The following is a 19155-nucleotide window of genomic DNA, read 5'->3' on the forward strand; positions in this document are numbered from 1 at the left end:
CAGATCAATGGAACAGGACAGAAAGCCCAGAGATAAACCCATGCACCTATGGGCAACTAATCTATGACAAAGGAGGCAAGGATATACAATAGAGAAAAGACAGTCTCTTCAATAAGTGGTGCTGGGAAAACTGGAAAGCTACATGTAAAAGAATGAAATTAGAACACTCCCTAATACTATACACAAAAATAAACTCAAAATGGATTAAAGACCTAAATGTAACACTGGACACTATAAAACTTAGAGGAAAACACAGGCAGAACACTCTTTGATATAAATCACAGCAAGACCTTTTTTGACCCACCTCCTAGAGTAATGGAAATAAAAAGAAAAATAAACACATGGGACCTAATGAAACTTAAAAGCTTTTGCACAGCAAAGGAAACTATAAACAAAACAAAAAGACAACCCTCAGAATTGGAGAAAATATTTGCAAACGAATCAACAAAGGATTAATCTCCAAAATACATAAACAGCTCATGCAGCTCAATATTAAAAAAACAAACAACCCAATCAAAAAAATGTGCAGAAGACCTAAATAGACATTTCTCCAAAGAAGAAATACAGATGGCCAAGAGGCACATGAAAAGCTGCTCAACATCACTAACTATCAGAGAAATGCAAATCAAAACTACAATGAGATATCACCTCACACCGGTTAGAATGGGCATCATCAGAAAATCTACAAACAGCAAATGCTGGAGAGGGTGTGGAGAAAAGGGAACTCTCTTGCACTGTTGGTGGGAATGTAAATTGATACAGCCACTATGGAGAACAGTATGGAGGTTCCTTAAAAAACTAAAAATAGAATAACCATATGATCCAGCAATCCCACTACTGGGCATACACCCAGAGAAAACCATAATTCAAAAAGACATATGTACCCCAATGTTCATTGCAGCACTATTTACAATAGCCAGGTCATGGAAGCAACCTAAATATCCACTGACAGATGAATGGATAAAGAAGATGTGGTACATATATACAATAGAATATTACTCAGCCATAAAAAGGAATGAAATTGGGTCATTTGTAGAGACGTGGATGGAACTAGAGATTGTCATACAGAGTGCAGTAAGTCAGAAAGAGAAAAACAAATATCGTACATTAATGCATATATGTAGAATCTAGAAAAATGGTACAGATGAACCGGTTTGCAAGGCAGAAATAGACACAGATTTAGAGAACAAACATATGGACACCAAGGGGAGGAAGTGGGGCGGGGTGGTGCTGGTGGGATGAATTGGGAGATTGGGATTGACATATATACAGATATGTAAAAAACAGATAACTAATAAGAACCTACTGTATAAAAATTAAATTTAAAAAAAGAAGGTAATGGGTAATACTGTCAAATAAATAAAAAAGAAGTCTTTCTCTGTATGCAAATTTTAGACCATAATCGGTATGGCTCCACTGTAAATTCTTACTTTTCCAATTACGCATGCTTATGTATACTTACTTAAAGTATTCATCAGGAGGCCATTGCTGTCATGATGTTTATTATGACCAGTCACTACCTCAGGAATCCTGCACTGTGGCATGGTAGACATGGTAGGATGTTCCGAGACATAATTCCCTGGATCAGAGGGAGAGGATCTGCACTCTTCATCTTCTGAATCACTAGAACTATCCTTACTGCTTGAAGATGATGAACTTTTGGAATCTGATGAACTATCACAACTACTCATCTGGTCCATTAGACTAGCTTCTGCCTTCAGTTCTGAAAATAAAACAGAAGTTAATAGTGTAAATAAATATTAACTATAAATATTAAATAAATATAATAAAATTTGAATGTATCAGTTTCTAACAAACTTGATGGGGAATAAATAAGACTAAACGTACATTTACAGATTTAAAGCATTTTATTTAAAAAGCTCCTCTACTAGTAGAAAATGAAAAGTAAAATCCCTCTTCTTACCCCTTCTTCAAGTTCCTTTAATCCTACTCTCCAGGAACAATCACTCCTAACACTTTCTTGTGACCATATATGTTTTAAAATTCTGCTTGGAAACTGGCATTTTAGATTTTGACACCAACTCACTTACTGTTAGAGCTTGAGTGTGGTCTTTGTTACTAACCAACCAAGAGTTTAAAAAAAAATGTCAGGACTTCCCTGGTGGTGCAATGGTTAAGAATCCGCCTGCCAATGCAGGGGACACGGGTTCAAGCCCTGGTCCGGGAAGATCCCACATGCCATGGAGCAACTAAGCCCGTGCGTCCCAACTACTAAGCCTGCTCTCTAGATGCTGCAAGTCACAACTACTGAGCCCGCGTGCCACAACTACTGAAGTCTGCGCACCACAACAAGAGAAGCCACCGCAATGAGCAGCTTGTGCACTGCAATGAAGAGTAGCCCCCGCCCGCCCCAACTAGAGAAAAACTGCGTGGAGCAGCTAAGACCCAATGCAGCCAAAATAAATAAATTAATTAATCTTTTTTAAAGTCAACTTTTCTAGCAAAAATTGCATCCCTGAACCCAAACCTTTCTTTCCCAGCTCTTCTCTGGTAGTCTTTCTTTCTCCCTGTCCTATGTCTGGACAACATATACACATAGTTCTCAGACACCCCAAAAAGTAAAATAAAAAGCTGCTCTGCTATCAAGCTGAGCTATATTCAATGTTGGGATTATGAAAAGTAAAAGGTAAAAGACATAGGCAATATCTAAACTTAAATACTATATTTACTTATGCCATTATACTTAATTACCCATGTAACTCAAATAAAATACAAAAAAGAATGTGAACGTTTTAAATTGTAAAAATTGAAATCTGTTTTGTTAGAAACCGTCCTCCAATTCTCTTCTTATTCCCCCAGTACATGTAATGCAACACAATACATAGAGATGAATTTTTTCAGCTTTACTGAGGTATAATTGGCAAAAAACTTGCACATATAAAAAGTGTACAACATGATGCTTTGATATACATATACATTGTGAAATGATTACCATAATCAAGTTAATTAACACATAATCTCACATAGTTGCCATTTTGTGTGTGTGTGTTTGTGTACTGTGGTAGAAACACTTGTCTTGACTAGCCTGCTGTTGTTGGATAGCCCTTTCAATCTGGGAGAAGAATAAGCTATCTGAGTAGACGCCTTCTGTAACTAAGCTGGAGTCAGGACATGCTGGGCCTGAATTGTCATCTTCTGAAGGAGGAGGTTACAAGATGCCCTGAATATGCTGTTCTTCTAGTGCTTCCTTGGGTCCCTAACCAGATTACCTTCCTCTTTCAGATTTCTCCTTTGATTGTCTTTTGCATTATTTCCAGGGTTTATAGTTTTACTTAGTGGGGAGAAGCAGAAATAGATAAGTCTATGTCATCTTGTTCCACAATACATTTTAAGAGACTGATCTTACACAGAATATGTTCTCTATCAAAACAAAATAATTTAAAATTTATAAATGGAACCTAGATAATATTCAAGTAGTTGAGAACTAAACACACTTCTAAGAAACCCATGGGTCAAATACGAAATCAAAAAGATTTCAGAAAATACGTCTAATTGAATGAAAATAAAAACACAACTTATCAAAATCTGTGGAATACAACTAAAGCACAGCTTGGAGAGAAATTTGAAACATTAAATGATTATACTGGGGGGAAAAAGGAGGTCTCAATTAAATGAATTAAGCTGTACCTTAAGAAGTTAGAGAAAGAAGAGCAAATTAAAACTAAAGTAAGCAGAAGGAAAAAAATAGCAAAAGCACAAAACAAGAAAGACAACAGAAAAAAAGTGAAAATAAATGAAACATAAATTGACTGCTTGAGATAAATAATGTTGATCAAACTCAACCAGGTTTATCAAGAAAAAAAGATACTAGATATAAATTACTAATATCCAGAGTGAAAGAGGTGACAGCACTACAGACCTTACAGCATTAAATGAATAGAAAGGAACACTGTGAACTACTTTATGTCCACAAACTCAATAAATTAGATGAAATGGATCAATTCCTTGAAAGGCACAAACTACTAAATTTCACTCAAGAAGAAACAGATAACCAGAATATCCATAAATCTTCTAAAAAAAACTGAGTTGTAGTTAAAACCCTCCCCACACCCTACACACAGATCTCTAGTGACAGATGACTTCACTAGTGAATTCTACCAGTTATTTAAGGAAGAAATAATGTCAGTTTGATACAAATGCTTCTGTATAATTAAAAAGGAAGAAATACTTTCCAATTCATTCCTTAGGGCCAGAATTACTGATACAAAATCCAACAAAGACATTACCAGAAAAAAAAATATCCCTTATGAACAGACACAAAATTTTTAAAGAAAATTTTACCAAATCAAATTTAATAATATATAACAGTGGTTTTCAACCAGCTATGATTTTGTCACCCAGGGAGACATCTGGCAATCTGGAGACATTTTTGGTTGTCACAACTGTTGGGGAATGGTGATACTAGCATCTAGTGGGTAGAAGCTAGAGATGCTGCTAAACATCCTACAATGCATAAGACAGCCCCTGACAAAGAACCATCCAACTCCAAGTGCCACTATTGCTGAGGTTAAGAAATGTCCTATATTAAAAGGACAATACATCATGATTAAGTGGGGTTTTCCAAGGAATACAAACTTTCAAAAATCAATCCATATAATTCACTATATTAAAAACTGAAAAATAAAAGCCATCTCAAAACAGCAGAAATTTCAGCAGTGATTCTTGATAAAAACTCAGCAAAATAGAAATATAAGTTAACCTTATGAAGGACATCTAGGAAAAGCTTACAGCTGAAATCATACATAATTGTAAGGGACTGAATATTTTCCCTCCAGCATCAGAAACAAGAGGTTTTCCACTTTGACCACCTCTAGTCAATGTTGTATTGAAGGTTCTAATTGGTGCAGTAAGTCATGAAAAAGAAATAAAAGCCATCCAGATTGGAAACGAAGAGGTGAAATTGTCATTATTTACAGATAACGTGATTGTCTATGTAGAAAAGCTGATGGTATCTACAAAAAAGCTCTAGAATAGTGAGTTTAGCAAGGTTAAATACACAGGGACAATATACAAAAATCGGTTTTATTTCTATCTACTAGCAATGAGCAATTAGAAGTTAAAATCATATAAACAAGAGCATTTATAATAGCTTCCGAAAATTAAATAATTATTAAAAATTAAATAATTATAGATAATGCTGACAAAATATTTGAAGGACCTGTATGTTGAAAACCATAAAGCATTTCTGAGAGAAATTAAAGATCTAAATAAATGGAGAGAAATACTGTGTTCATGGGTCAGAAGACTCAATATTGTTAAGATGCCAATTTTACCCAAATTGATCTATGGATTCAGTGCAATCCCAATAATAATTTCAACAGAAATTGAGAAGCTAATTCTAAAATTCACGTGAAAATGGAAGAGTCCTAGAATACGCAAAACAACTTTGTAAGAGAAGAACAAATTTGTAGGACTAAAATTTCCTGGTTTCAAGACTTATTATAAAGCTACAATTATCAAGACAATATGGTGTTGCCATAAAGATAAACAAATAGATCAACATATCAGAATAAAGAGTCCAGAAATAGACACACACAATATGGACAACTGATTTTTTTTTTACAAAGGTGCAAATATATGAGGAAAGACAGTCTTTTCAACAAATGGTGCTGGAATAATTCAATATCCACATGCAAAAAAAAAAACCTTTGATACATACCATGTATCATATACAAAAATTGACTCAAATGAAGCATGGGCCTAAATGTAAAACTATAAAACTTGTAAAAGAAAACATGAAAGAAAACCTTTGTTACTATGATCTTGGTTTAGGCAAAAAATTTCAATATGACACCAAAAGGAGAATCCAGAAAAAAATGGATAAAATGCATGTATTCAAAATTAAAATATTTGGCTCTTCAAATTACATTGTTAAGAGAATGAAAAAATACAATCCACAGACTGGGAGAAAATATTTGCAAGGCATGTATATGATGAAGAACTTGTATTCAAAATATATAAAGAATTCCTAAAAGTCTAATAAGAAAATAAATAATCCAATTTTTTAAATGGGTAAAAAGATTTGAATAGACATTGTGCCTGAAGAAAATATAATGATGGCAAATAAGGACATGAAAAGATACTCAACATCATTAGTCATTAAGGAAATGCAAACTAAAGTGACAATGAATATGATCCAACAATCCCACTCCTGGGCATGTATCTGGACAAAACCATAATTCAAAAAGATACGAGCACCCCTATGTTCACAGCAGCACTATTTACAATAGCCAAGGCATGGAAACACCTAAATGTCTATTGATAGATGAATGGATAAAAAAGATGTGGTGTGTATACACACACACACAAACACACACACACACATACACACAATGGAATACTACTCAGCTATGAAAAAGAATGAAATAATGCCATTTGCAGCAACATGGATGGACCTAGAGATTATCATAGTAAGTGAAGTAAGTCAGAAAGAGAAAGACAAATACCATATGATATTACTTATATGTGGAATCTAAAACATGACACAAATGAACTTATCTATGAAACAAAAACAGACTCATATACACAGAGAACAGACTTGTGGTTGCCAAGGGGGAGAGGTGGTGGAGAGGGATGGGTTGGGAGTTTGGGATTACCAGATGCAAACTAGTATACACATTGGGTTGGCCAAAAAGTTCACTCAGGTTTTTCTGCTGAATCGCTTTGCTGTATACCATAAACTAAAACAACATTGTAAATCAACTATACTTCAATAAAATAAATTTTAAAAAATTTATTTTTTAAAAAAAATTAAGCCACAATAAGATACCACTATACACCCCATTAAAACTGATACAAGCATTGATATAGATGTACACTGCTGGTAGGAATGTAAAATAGTACAACCACTTTGGAAAACATTTTGGCAGTTGCTTAAAAAGTTAAATACACACCTATCATACAATCCAGCTATTTCACTCCTACATATTTACTATGGAGAAAAGAAAACATTTGTCTTTTCAAAGACTTGTATGTTATGTTCATAGCAGCTTTATTTGTAAAAGCCAAAAACTGGAAACAACCCAAATGTCCATCTTCAGGTTGAGCAGATAAACAAACTCCTGTATATCCATAAAGTAGATTACTGCTCAGCAATAAAAAGGAATGAGCTATTGATACAACCTTCAATAATGGATGATTCTCAAAATAATTATGTTTAGTGCAAAAATCTATGCAAAAAAGAGGACATACTATATGATTCCACCGATACAAATTTCTACAAAAAGCAAACTAATGATAATGACATAAAGCAGATCAGTAGTTACCTGGGAATGGATGGGGTGGGAAGGAGTGGGAGAGAGGGATTACAAAGGAGGAGGAGGAAACTTTTTAGAGTGATAAATATGTTCATTACCCTGATTGTGGTTGTAATTTTAGGATGTACACATATGTCAAAACCTAGCAAACTGTACTTTAAATACATGAAAATTTTGTGTCAGATACACATAGAAACACACCCGCACAAGTGATCCTACATGATTTCTGAGCCTGTGTAATTAAAAAGACAAAGTTTTGACCTCACTCCTCTGTATCCTTTCTCCCTTCCACTCTCTCTTTCTCGACCCTTATTCTTGGAACCCAGCCACTATGTTGTGAGGAAGCCCAGGCCACCTGGAAAGGAAATGTGTAGATTTTCCAGCTGACAACCCCCAAAGTCTCAGCCAAAAGCCAGCAACAACTGGCAGGTGTGAATAAGTGAGTCTTCAAATGATTCCAGCTGCTAGACCCCAAGTCAGTCCAGCTGACACCAGCTGTTCCTAGAACAGCTATGAACTATCCCTACTGACCCTACACAAATTGGAGATTTATGAGCAGAAATATGTTGTCATTGTTTTAAGCCTGCCCAAGATTTTCCTTAAATTCCATATATTTGGAAACCACAAAATATTCTTTTTTTTTTTGATCAAGAACTTTATTTTACTGGTTGTAAAGGTGCGCACATGCAGGCGCACACAATCACCAGTGCTTTTAAAAATTGTGGGACAGAGTTAATCATAATTATTGAGTTTAAATGTCATTTATCAACTTATTAAAGTGCAAGCAAGCAGCGAAAATAAGCTAAAGACAAGTCTTCCGTTTTTTGTTTTTTGTTTTTTTATATATATATATTTTTAACATCTTTATTGGGGTATAATTGCTTTACAATGGTGTGTTAGTTTCTGCTTTATAACAAAGTGAATCAGTTATACATATACATATGTTCCCATATCTCTTGCGTCTCCCTCCCTCCCACCCTCCCTATCCCACCCCTCCAGGCGGTCACAAAGCACCGAGCCGATATCCCTGTGCCATGTGGCTGCTTCCCACTAGCTACCTACCTTACATTTGGTAGTGTGTATATGTCCATGACTCTCTCTCGCCCTGTCACAGCTCACCCTTACCCCTCCCCATATCCTCAAGTCCGTTCTCCAGTAGGTCTGTGTCTTTATTCCTGTCTAACCCCTGGGTTCTTCATGACATTTTTTTTTTCTTCTTAAATTCCATATATATGTGTTAGCATACGGTATTTGTCTTTTTTCTTTCTGACTTACTTCACTCTGTATGACAGACTCTAGGTCTATCCACCTCATTACAAATAGCTCAATTTTGTTTCTTTTTATGGCTGAGTAATATTCCATTGTATATATGTGCCACATCTTCTTTATCCATTCATCTGATGATGGGCACTTAGGTTGTTTCCATCTCTGGGCTATTGTAAATAGAGCTGCAATGAACATTTTGGTACATGACTCTTTTTGGATTTTGGTTTTCTCAGGGTATATGCCCAGTAGTGGGATTGCTGGGTCATATGGTAGTTCTATTTGTAGTTTTTTAAGGAACCTCCATACTGTTCTCCATAGTGGCTGAACCAATTCACATTCGCACCAGCAGTGCAAGAGTGTTCCCATTTCTCCACACCCTCTCCAGCATTTGTTGTTTCTAGATTTTTTGATGATGGCCATTCTGACTGGTGTGAGATGATATCTCATTGTAGTTTTGATTTGCATTTCTCTAATGATTAATGATGTTGAGCATTCTTTCATGTGTTTGTTGGCAGTCTGTATATCTTCTTTGGAGAAATGTCTATTTAGGTCTTCTGCCCATTTTTGGATTGGGTTGTTTGTTTTTTTGTTATTGAGCTGCATGAGCTGCTTGTAAATTCTGGAGATTAACCCTTTGTCAGTTGCTTCATTTGCAAATATTTTCTCCCATTCTGAGGGTTGTCTTGTTTATGGTTTCCTTTGCTGTGCAAAAGCTTTGAAGTTTCATTAGGTCCCATTTGTTTATTTTTGTTTTTATTTCCATTACTCTAGGAGGTGGGTCAGAAAGGATCTTGCTGTGATTTATGTCATAGAGGGTTCTGCCTATGTTTTCCTCTAAGAGTTTGATAGTTTCTGGCCTTACATTTAGGTCTTTAATCCATTTTGAGCTTATTTTTGTGTATGGTGTTAGGGAGTGATCTAATCTCATACTTTTACATGTATCTGTCCAGTTTTCCCAGCACCACTTATCAAAGAAGCTGTCCTTTCTCCACTGTACATTTCTGCCACCTTTATCAAAGATAAGGTGACCATATGTACATGGGTTTATCTCTGGGCTTTCTATCCTGTTCCATTGATCTTTCTTTCTGTTTTTGTGCCAGTACCATACTGTCTTGATTACTGTAGCTTTGTAGTATAGTCTGAAGTCAGGAAGCCTGATTCCTCCAGCTCCTTTTTTCGTTCTCAAGATTGCTTTGGCTATTCGGGGGCTTTTGTGTTTCCATACAAATTGCGAAATTTTTTGTTCTAGTTTTGTGAAAAATGCCAGTGGTAGTTTGATAGGGATTGCATTGAATCTATAGATTGCTTTGGGTAGTAGAGTCATTTTCACAATGTTGATTCTTCCAATCCAAGAACATGGTATATCTCTCCATCTATTTCTATCATCTTTAATTTCTTTCATCAGTGTCTTATAATTTTCTGCATACAGGTCTTTTGTCTCCTTAGGTAGGTTTATTCCTAGATATTTTATTCTTTTTGTTGCAATGGTAAATGGGAGTGTTTTCTTGATTTCCATTTCAGATTTTTCATCATTAGTATATAGGAATGCCAGAGATTTCTGTGCATTAATTTTGTATCTTGCTACTTTACCAAATTCATTGATTAGCTCTAGTAGTTTTCTGGTAGCATCTTTAGGATTCTCTATGTATAGTATCATGTCATCTGCAAACAGTGACAGCTTTACTTCTTCTTTTCCGATTTGGATTCCTTTTATTTCCTCTTCTTCTCTGATTGCTGTGGCTAAAACTTCCAAAACTATGTTGAATAAGAGTGGTGAGAGTGGGCAACCTTGTCTTGTTCCTGATCTTAGTGGAAATGCTTTCAGTTTTTCACCATTGAGGACGATGTTGGCTGTGGGCTTGTCATATATGGCCTTTATTATGCCTACTTTCTGCAGGGTTTTTATCATAAATCGGTGTTGAATTTTGTCAAAAGCTTTCTCTGCATCTATTGAGATGATCATATGGTTTTTCTCCTTCAATTTGTTAATATGGTTTATCACATTGATAGATTTGCGTATATTGAAGAATCCTTGTATTCCTGGAATAAACCTCACTTGATCATGGTGTATGATCCTTTTAATGCGCTGTTGGATTCTGTTTGCTAGTATTTTGCATCTATGTTCATCAGTGATATTGGCCTGTAGTTTTCTTTTCTTCCTTTATGACATCCTTGCCTGGTTTTGGTATCAAGGTGATGGTGGCCTCGTAGAAGGAATTTGGGAGTGTTCCTCCCTCTGCTATACTTTGGAAGAGTTTGAGAAGGATAGGTGTTAGCTCTTCTCTAAATGTTTGATAGAATTCGCCTGTGAAGCCATCTGGTCCTGGGCTTTTGTTTGTTGGAAGATTTTTAATCACAGTTTCAATTTCAGTGCTTGTGATTGGTCTGTTCATATTTTCTATTTCTTCCTGATTCAGTCTTGGCAGGTTGTGCGTTTCTAAGAATTTGTCCATTTCTTCCAGGTTGTCCATTTTATTGGCATATAGTTGCTTGTAGTAATCTCTCATGATCTTTTTTATTTCTGCAGTGTCTGTTGTTACTTCTCCTTTTTCGTTTCTAATTTTACTGATTTGAGTCTTCTCCCTTTTTTTCTTGATGAGTCTGGCTAGTGGTTTATCTATTGTGTTTATCTTCTCAAAGAACCAGCTTTTAATTTTATTGATCTTTGCTATTGTTTCCTTCATTTCTTTTTCATTTATTTCTGATCTGATTTTTATGATTTCTTTCCTTCTGCTAGCTTTTGGGTTTTTTTGAGCACTCTTATGTGACTGATATAGGTATACCTATGTAATTATGTATCTATCTGTACAAGTTTCACAATAAGAGAAATTTCTAGACTTTCTAGGTAAGGAATAGGCACACTTTTAATTTAACAGTTATTAGCAAATAAGGATGATAATGAGAGCAGAACCTTATATAGTAGTTTCTTTGTGCTAGACCCTGTTCTAAGTGTTTTGCAGGAAAAATTCCTCTACAAAAAAATATATGTCAATTTATGTTTCTTCAAAAATGTATGCACACATTTGTTTCCCTTTATATCCTCACCAGTACTGGATGTTGACAATTATTTTAGCTACTACCAAGCAGATAAATGAAAAAATATCTCTTTCCCTATCAAAATACTCATGACATTTTTCACAGAACTAGAACAAATAACCCTCAAATTCACATGGAACCACAAAGACCCGAAATTGCCAAAGTAGTCTTGAGAAAAGAGAACAAAGCTTGAGGTTTCACATTCCCTGACTTCAGATTATGCTACAAAGCTACAGTAATCAAAACACCATGATAGGGCTTCCCTGGTGGTGCAGTGGTTGGAAGTCTGCCTGCCAGTGCAGGGGATGTGGGTTTGAGCCCTGGACTGGGAGGATCCCACATGCCGTGGAGCAACTGGGCCCGTGTGTGCCACAACTGCTGAGCCTGCGCTCTAGAGCCCACACGCCACAGCTACTGAAGCCCGCAGGCCTGGAGCCCACGCTCCGCAACAAAGAGAAGCCACCGCAATGAGAAGCCCATGCACCACAGCGAAGAGTGGCCCCCACTCGATGCAGCCAGAGAGAGCCTGCGTGCAGTGGCAGAGACCCAGCACAGCCAAAAATAAATAAATAAAATAAATTTATAAAAACAAAACACCATGATACTGGCACAAAAACAGGCACATAGATCAGTAGAAAAGAATAAAGAGACAGAAATAAACCCATGCACTTATGGTCAATTATGACAAAGGAGGCAAGAATACATAATAGAGAAAAGATAGACTCTTCGATAAGTGGGGCTGGGAAAACTGGACAGCTACATGTAAATGAATGAGATTAGAACATTTCCTAATACCACATACAAAAATAAACCCGAAATGGATTAAAGACAGAAATGTAAGACCTGAAACCACAAAACTCCAAGAGGAGATCATAGGCAGAACACTCTTTGACATAAATTGTAGTAATATTTTTTGATCTGTCTGCTAAGAAGAAAGAAGCAAAAGCAAAAATAAATGGAACCTAATTAAACTTAAAAGTTTTGCACAGCAAAGGAAACTAACAACAAAGTGAAAAGACAACCTCCTGATTGGGAGAAAATATTTGCAAACGATATGACTAATAAGGGGTTAATATTCAAACTATATAAACAGCTCATAAAACTCAATATCCAAAAATACCTAAACAATCTGGTTAAAAATGGGCAGAAGACTGGAATAGACCCTTGCCAAAGAAGATATACAGATGGCCAACTGGTACATGAAAAAATGTTTAACATCGTTAATCATCAGAGAAATGCAAATCAAAACCACAATGAGATATCACCTCACACCTGTCAAAATGGCTATCATCAAAAAGTCTACAAATAACAAATGTTGGCAAGGATGTGGAGAAAAGGGAACCATAGTACACTGTTTGTGGGAATGTGGATTGGTGCAGCCAAGCTTCCTTAAAAAAACTAAAAATAGAATTACCATATGATCCAGCAATCCCATTCCAGGGTATATACCCAAAGAGAACAAAAACACTAACTTGAAAAGATGCATGCACCCCAATGTTCACAGCAGCATTATTTACAATAGCCAAGATATGGAAGCAACCTAAGTGTCCATCAACAGATAAATGAATAAAGAAGATGTGGTATTTATACACACACACACACACACACATATATATATACACAATGAAATATTACTCAGCCATAAAAAGAACAAAATTTTGCCATTTGCAACAACATGGATGGACCTAGAGGGTATTATGCTTAGTGAAATAAGTCAGAGAGAGTAAGACAAATACTGTATCTTATCCCTTATATGTGTAATATAAAATCTAAAAGATAAAACAAAACATGTGTATAACAAAACAGAAACAGACTCACATATACAGAGAACAAACTAGTGGTTACCCATGGAGAGAGTGGAGGTAAGATAGGGGTATGGGATTAAAAGATACAAACTAATATGTATAAAATAAAATTTAAAAAGGATATATTGTACAGCACAGGGAAATATAGCCATTATTTTATAATAACTTTAAGTGGGTTATAATCTATAAAAATATTGAATCACTATGCTGTACACCTGAAACTAAAATAATATTGTAAATCAACTATACTTCAATTAAAAAAGAAAAATATCTTTTTTTGGCTGCGTTGGGTCTTTGTTGCTGTGTGCAGGCTTTCTCTAGTTGTGGCGAGCAGGGTCTACTCTTTCTTGCGGTGTGTGGGCTTCTCATTGTGGTGGTTTCTCTTGTTGTGGAGCATGGGCTCTAGGTACTTGGACTTCAGTAGTTGTGGTGCACAGGCTGAGTAGTTGTGGCTCAAGGGCTTTAGAGTGCAGTCTCAGTAGCTGTGATGCACGGGCTTACTTGCTCCGCGGCATGTGGGATCTTCCCAGACCAGGGATCAAACCTGTGTCCCTTGCATTGGCAGGCAGATTCTCAACCACTGTGCCACCAGGGAAGTCCCAAAATGTCTTTTTTTGTTGAGATGCTTTGCTATGTAGCACATGGTCAGTTTTCTTTTGTTTTGTTTTTTAATTTCACACGGACTTGAAAAACCTATATATCTCAAACAGTGGAAGTGCTATGTATGTCTACTTAGTTCAAGTTTCTTAATGGTGTTTTGCAAATCTTATTAATCTGGGGTTTGCCTGAATCTATCAATTACTGAGAGGGGATATACTAAAAATCTCCCACTATTAAGTGAATTTATCCATTTTTCCTTGAAATTATGTTAAACTTTTAGCTTATTCATTTCTAGGCATACTCTTGTAACCCCTGCACAGTGTCAGACATTGCAAGAATAAAACTATTAAATTTTAGAAAAAAATATCTTTTAATCTTAAAATTTGAACTTTGAAAGCATTAGTGAATCTGATCCACTTTTCATACATGTATTGGCCACTGTACATCTTATGTTGTGAGATAGACTTAAGTCCAGAAAGAAATTCTGCATGTGACAAAAATGGCTTTTCAGAGCTAGAAGATTTAAGGAACAAACAGATGAAAAATACAATAACTGAAATGAAAAATACACTAGAAAGAATCAATAGCAGAATAAATGAGGCAGAAGAACAAATAAGTGAGCTGGAAGACAGAATGGTGGAAATCACTGCTGCAGAATAGAATAAAGAAAAAAGAATGAAAAGAAATGAGGACAGTTTAAGATGTCTCTGGAACAACATGAAACTGACGAACATTTGCATTATAGGGGTCCCAGAAGGAGAAGAGAGAGAGAGAAAGGGCCTGAGAAAATATTTGAAGAGACAATAGCTGAAAACTTCCCTAACATGAGAAAGGAAACACTCACTCAAATTCAGGAAGTGCATAAAGTCACATACAGGACAAACCCAAGGAGGAACATGCTGAGACACATATTATTCAAATTGACAAAAATTAAAGACAAAGAGAAGATAGTAAAAGCAACAAGAGAAAATCAACAAATAACATACAAGGGGATTCCCATAAGTCTATCAGCTGATTTTTCAGCAGAAACTCTGTGGACCAGAAAGGAGTGGAACAATACATTTAAAGTGATGAAAGGGAAAAACGTACAACTAAGAATAGCCTACCCAGCAAGGTTCTCATTCAGCTACAACAGAGAAATCAAAAACTTTATAGATGAAAAAGTTAAGAGAATTCAGCACCACCAAAGCAGTTTTACAACAAATGCTAAAGAAACTCCTCTAGGTGGAAAAGAGAAGCCTGTAACTAGAAACAAGAGAATCTAACAGGTAAAGAGAAACATACAGTAAAGCTAGGATATCATCCATACACAAATATATCAAAACCAGCAATCATGAGAAGAGGAGAGTACAAATGTAGGATATTGGAAATACATCTGAAATTAAGAGAACAGCAACTTAACACATTATTGACCGGGGGTTTTTGCAGAAACTAACACCTGAGGCTGTAATACGTCGCTGGTAAAAAATGTGTTAAAACAACCATATATATCTATATCTATATCTATATCTATATATATATATGGGCTGCTATATCAAAACATCATGGTAACTGCAAACCAAAAATCTACAATAGATACACAGAAAAAAAGAAAATACAATCCAAACAACACTAAAGACAGTCATCAAATCAAAAGAGAAAAGAACAAAAGAGGAAGGGAAGAAAAAACACCTACAAAAACAAATCCTAAACAATGAACAAAATGACAAGCAGAAATACATATCGATAATTACCTTAAGCAGTTCTAAGAGGGAAGTTTATAGCAATACAATCTTACCTTGCGAAACAGGAAAAATCTCAAATAAACAACCTAACCTTATAACTAAAGAAACTAGAGAAAGAAGAACAAACCCCAAAGTTAGTAGAAGGAAAGAAATCATAAAGATCACAGAAGAAATAAATGAAATAGAGATGAAGAAAACAGTAGAAAAGATCAATGAAACGAAAAGCTGGTTCTTTGAAAAGATAAACAAAATTGATAAACCTTTAGCGAGACTCATTAAGAAAAAAAGGAAAGTGCTCAAATCAATAAAATTAGAAATGAAAAAGGAGAAGTTACAACTGACATCATAGATATATAAAAGATCACAAGAGACTGCTATAAGCAGTTATATGCCAAGAAAATGGACAATCTAAAAGAAATAAACAAATTCTTAGAAAGGTATAACTTCTAAGACTGAACCAGGAAGAAGCAAAAAATATGAACAGACTAATCACAAGTACTGAAATTGAAACTGTGATTTTAAAACTTGCAACAAACAAAAGCCCAGGCCAGATGGCATGGCAGGTGAATTCTATCAAACATTTAGAGACGAGTTAACACCTATACATCTGAAACTATTCCAAAAAATTGCAAAGGAAGTGACACTCCCAGATTCATGCTATGAGGCCACCATCACCCTGATACCAAAATCAGACAAAAAAAGAAAATTACAAGTCAGAATCACTGATGAACATAGATGCAGAAATCCTCAACAAAATACTAGCAAATCTAATTTAACAGTACATTAAAAGGATTATACACCATGATCAAGTGGGATTTATCCCAGGGATGCTGGGATTATTCAGTATCTGCAAATCAATCAGTGTGATACACCACATTAACAAACTGAAGAGTAAAAACCATATGATCATCTCAATAGATGCAGAAAAAGCTTTTGACAAAATCCAGCACCACCCATTTATGATAAAAACTCTCTAGAAAGTGGGCATGGAGGGAACATACCTCAACATAATAAAGGCCTTATATGACAAACACACAGCTAACATCATACTCAGTGGTGAAAAGCTGAAAGCATTTCCTCCAAGATCAGGAAAAAAACAAGAATGTCCACTCTCGCCACTTTTATTCAACATAGTTTTGGAAGTCCTAGCCATAGGAATCAGAGAAGCAGAAGAAATGAAAGGAATCCAAATTGGAAAAGAAGAAGTAAAACTGTCACTTTTTGCAGATGACATGATACTACACATAGAAAATCCTAAAGATGCTACCAGAAAACTACTAGAGCTTATCAAGGAACTCAGTAAGGTTGCAGGATAAAAAATTAATACACAGAAATATCTTGCATTTCTATACACTAACAATGAAAATCCGAAAGAGGAATTAAGGAAACAATCCCATTTACCATCACATCAAAAAGAATAAAATACCTAGGAAAAAAACCTACCTAAGGAGGCAAAAGACCTGTACTCTGAAAACTGTAAGACACTGATGAAGGAAATCAAAGATGACACAAACAGATGGAAAGATATACCATGTTCTTGGATTGAAAGAATCAATATTGTCAAAATGAATATACTACCCAAGGCAATCTACAGATTCAATGCAATCCCTATCAAATTACCAATGGCATTCTTCACAGAACTAGAAAAAAAATTTTCAGAACTTGTATGGAAACACAAAAGACTCTAAATAGCCAAAGCAACCTGAAAGGAATGATGGAGCTGGAGGAATCAGGCTCCCTGACTTCAAACTATACTACCAAGCTACAGTAATCAAAACAGAATGGTACGGGCACAAAGACAGAAATATAGCTCAATGGAACAGGATAGAAAGCTCAGAAATAAACTTACACATGTATGGTCAATTAATCTATGACAGAAGCAAGAATATTCAATGGAGAAAAGACAGTCTCTTCAATAAGTGGTGCTGGGAAAACTGGACAGCTACATGTAAAAGAATGAAATTAGAACATTCTCTAACACCATACACAAAAATAAACTCAAAATGGATTAAAGACCTAAATGTATGACCAGATACTATAAAACTCTTAGAGGAAAACATAGGCAGAACACTCTGACATAAATTGCAGCAATATCTTTTTGGATCCACCTCCTAGAGTAATGAAAATAAAATAAAAAATAAACAAATGTGACCTTAAAATAAAATGGGACCTAAAAATAAACTTAAAAGCTTTTGCAGTGCAAAGAGAAACCATAAACAAAACAAAAACACAACCCACAGAATGGAAAAAAACATTTGCAAATGAAGCAACCGACAAGGGACTAATCTCTAAAACAGACAAACAGCTCATGCAGCTCTATATCAAAAAAAATAAACAACCCAATCAAAAAGTGGGGAGAAGATCTAAACAGACATTTCTCCAAAGAAGACATACAGATGGCCAAAAGGCACAAGAGAAAATGTTCCACATCGCTAATTATTAGAGAAATGTAAGTCAAAACTACAGTGAGGTATCATCTCACACCAGTCAGGATTGCAATCATCAAAAAGTCTACAAACAATAAATGCTGGAGAGGGTGTGGAGAAAAGGGAACCCTCCTACACTGTTGGTGGGAATGTAAATTGGTACAACCACTATGGAGAAAAGTAAGGAGGCTCCTTAAAAGAGTAATAATAGAGCTACCACATGATCCAGCAATCCCACTCCTGGGCATATACGGAGAAAAACCATAATTTGAAAAGACACGTGCACCCCAATGTTCAATGCAGCATTATTTACAATAGCCAAGACATGGAATCAACCTAAATGTCCAACGACAGATGAATGGATAAAGAAGTTGTGGTATATATACACAATGGAATATTACTCAGCAATAAAAAAGAATGATATAATGCCATTTGCAGCAACATGGATGGACCTAGAGATTATCATACTAAGTGAAATAAGTCAGACACAGAAAGACAGATATCATATGATATCACTTATATGTGAAATGTAAAAAGATGATACAAATGAACTTATTTGCAAAACAAAACAGACTCACAGACTTCGAAAACAAACTTATGGTTACCAAAGGGGAAAGGTGGGAGGGATAAATTAGGAGTTTGGGATTAACATATATACACTACTATATATAAAATAGATAGTCAACAAGGACCTACTGCATAGTACAGGGAACTATGCTCAACACTCTGTAATAACCTAAATGGGAAAAGAATTTGAAAAAGCATAGGTACATGTATATGTATGACTGAATCACTTTTCTGTACACCTGAAACTAACACAACTACACTCCAATATAAAATAAAAACTGAATTTAAAAAATGGCTTTTCATATCAGCAGAAGAAATACTGGCTTATTCAAAAAATGGATATTGATACTCTTTTTCAATACTATATTTGTTGATTCTCTATCAATATCTATGTAATTATACTGTTGGGGAGGAAGGAAGTTTAGATTCTTATTTCTTAGACTAGAATTCCAGA

General features: G+C 35.4%; 1 protein-coding gene across 1 annotated transcript in view; it reads right to left on the reverse strand.

Moving 5' to 3' along the window:
* Window positions 1-19155, reverse strand: part of EAF2 (ELL associated factor 2) — a 50160-nt gene that overhangs the window by 12819 nt on the left and 18186 nt on the right. Inside the window, exon 5 of the mRNA XM_082654797.1 lies at window positions 1463-1723. Coding sequence (XP_082510923.1) covers window positions 1463-1723 — 261 coding nt within the window. The remainder of the gene's footprint in view (window positions 1-1462; window positions 1724-19155) is intronic.

Source organism: Grampus griseus (genome assembly GCF_964374135.1).
Source record: "Grampus griseus genome assembly, chromosome: 5".
Classification (NCBI taxonomy): Eukaryota; Metazoa; Chordata; class Mammalia; order Artiodactyla; family Delphinidae; genus Grampus; species Grampus griseus.